This window comes from Anneissia japonica, unplaced genomic scaffold (genome assembly GCF_011630105.1).
Source record: "Anneissia japonica isolate Jap-2015-1 unplaced genomic scaffold, ASM1163010v1 scaffold288033_len957474_cov176, whole genome shotgun sequence".
Lineage (NCBI taxonomy): Eukaryota > Metazoa > Echinodermata > Crinoidea > Comatulida > Comatulidae > Anneissia > Anneissia japonica.
The window spans coordinates 166,530-168,752 of record NW_022715491.1 but is presented as its reverse complement, the minus strand read 5'-3'; the positions used below and the strand labels follow the sequence as shown (position 1 = coordinate 168,752).

Here is a 2,223-nt window from a genome sequence, read left to right as displayed (position 1 = left end):
TTTTTTTTAATTTTTTTTTTGTATTTTTTATATTTACAATTACCTGTATACATGTTAAACTTGCCAAACTACCTATCAAAACCTGCGCTAGCTGTTTTTCCCTTTTTTCCGAACAACATATTATTAGAGAAAACCTCTTGGTAACCAACATTTCGCTGAGAACTTTGGTTTGTGAGAAACATTATTAAATGATAGAGGCATCGATTTAATACTGAATCTTGAGACATTAGCCTGGCACTCACTGCATAGTACAACCGTCGTATGACTGAATCCAACTCCGCTACCTGGGAGCGATAGACCACACAACGCCGCTCGCTGATTGTTGGTGGCAATCTGAACGGATCGTCATATTAAAAACGATCGGTTGCGCGCGCGTTGTGGCGTTGCGTTCTCTATATATTCGTGTCAGCCGAAGACCGTTTAGCGCTCTGAGTGCCCGGCATTGCAAGGCCTAGAAAGAGGACTGATGAAAATGACGCAACACAGCCATTCTTCAAAAGAAAATCACATAGGCGCAGTCTTTTTAGTAGAATGTAAACCAAATTAATCATGATATTGTCAATGAATCACTATAAGACAATGTCCTGTCATGTTTGCAAGGACGGGCTGTTTTTTCAATATTGTGGGTCTTGAATAATACGAACGAATAGTTGGCCCTAAACAAGCTTCGACATCATTTAGTGAACATCATGAAAGCCTCATCAACTTATGTACAGGTAAGATATCGTTCTACCTAAACAATTTCCCCTTTCTCTACTGTAGGTTATTATGTTCAGGTTGGTTGAATTGAAAATATTTGTACTTGTGAATGAGACCAACCATACCATGCATAAGTGGAGTATATTTTGAATCTTGTTAGTTAAAGGCAGACTCAGGTCGACACGGAACTGAAAGGAACTCAACTCAACTCAACTCAACTCAACTCGTCGACATGAGCGCTCCGCGCAACTGAAAGGAACTGAACGCAACTGAAAGGAACTGAGCTCATGTCGAATTTGAGCAACTGAAAGGAACTGAACGGAACTGAACGGAACTGAAAGGAACTTGGCTCATGTCGACTGGCAACTGAAAGGAACTATTGGCTAAAAACATTTTCCCCGCGAAATCCTATCAACTGCAAAATGTCTGTAATGTTTTTATTAAGACATGTAATTATTTTAAAAAGTGTATCTACTTTATTTTTTTGTTTTGAAAATGTCGACCAGCAACTGAAACAAATGGTGCCTGTTCGTAGTCGACAGAATTGAGTTTTTAAAGATTTCATTTTCTTCGAAATCTCATCAACTGCAAATAAATGTTTGAATGCTTGTAAGATTAGACGTTTGGTTAAAAATAATAAAATTATTTTTGAAGTTTATCTAGGCCTACTCTTTTTTTTTTAATTTAGAAAAGTGTATCGCATATTGGTCTATTTGAAATGGGTTCATGCAAAATCTGGTGGAACAATTAAAGCAAGAAAGGTCTTTTTCTATATGAAAAAACAAAAACAAAAACAAAAACAACAAGTATCCACGAATGCATTTTATACGTGACAATGTTTACATGAACCAGCTGTCAAATATGTTATAAAAATGTATTAATTTAATATTACGCGAATGCAGCAGCATACTTTTGATAGAATTCATAATTTAACACTACACTGCAGAGGGACTTTCTGAAAAAGGAATTTAGCTTTTCTTGACCTAAACCTAGGCCCTAGATAAATGTTCTACTGTTAAAGAATTTGTACAAAAAACTAACTTCAAAACAATGCACACTCCCAAGAATTACTGGATTATTTATAATTCGTAAAAATGGATTTTGGAAGTGAGATCTGCATGCCAGTTAGTTGTCAAGTCTTTATACTCGTCGTACGTAGAGTTAGACGTAGGCTAGTAGGCCTGGCATAGGAAGCCTGCCTTTTTTCTACACTTTAGGCCTAGCCTAGGCAAGCTAGAATATGGTAAGTATATGCTGTATTATTATTATTATTATTATTATTATTATTATTATTATTATTATTATTATTATTATTATTATTATTATTATTAGGCCTAACCTAGGCCTATTTGTTAATGTGTTAGAATAAAAATCTGGCCTATGACCTATTTTTTAAAACAAAGAATAAAGTAATCTGCCATTAACAAAACATTGTAATATAATATCTTTTTTCAGTTAATGCATCTTGATTACGATTAATATCAGGATCAACGTTTTCAGTTCCTTTGAGTTCCGAATCAGCAT

General features: G+C 35.0%; 1 protein-coding gene across 1 annotated transcript in view; it reads left to right on the top strand.

Annotated features, from left to right (window-relative positions):
- Nucleotides 1–103: 103 nt before the first annotated feature.
- LOC117109249 (myosin-binding protein H-like) overlaps nucleotides 104–2,223 on the top strand; it is an 8,883-nt gene continuing 6,763 nt past the window's right edge. The window contains exon 1 of the mRNA XM_033251510.1: nucleotides 104–716. Coding sequence (XP_033107401.1) covers nucleotides 690–716 — 27 coding nt within the window. The 5' untranslated portion in view covers nucleotides 104–689. The remainder of the gene's footprint in view (nucleotides 717–2,223) is intronic.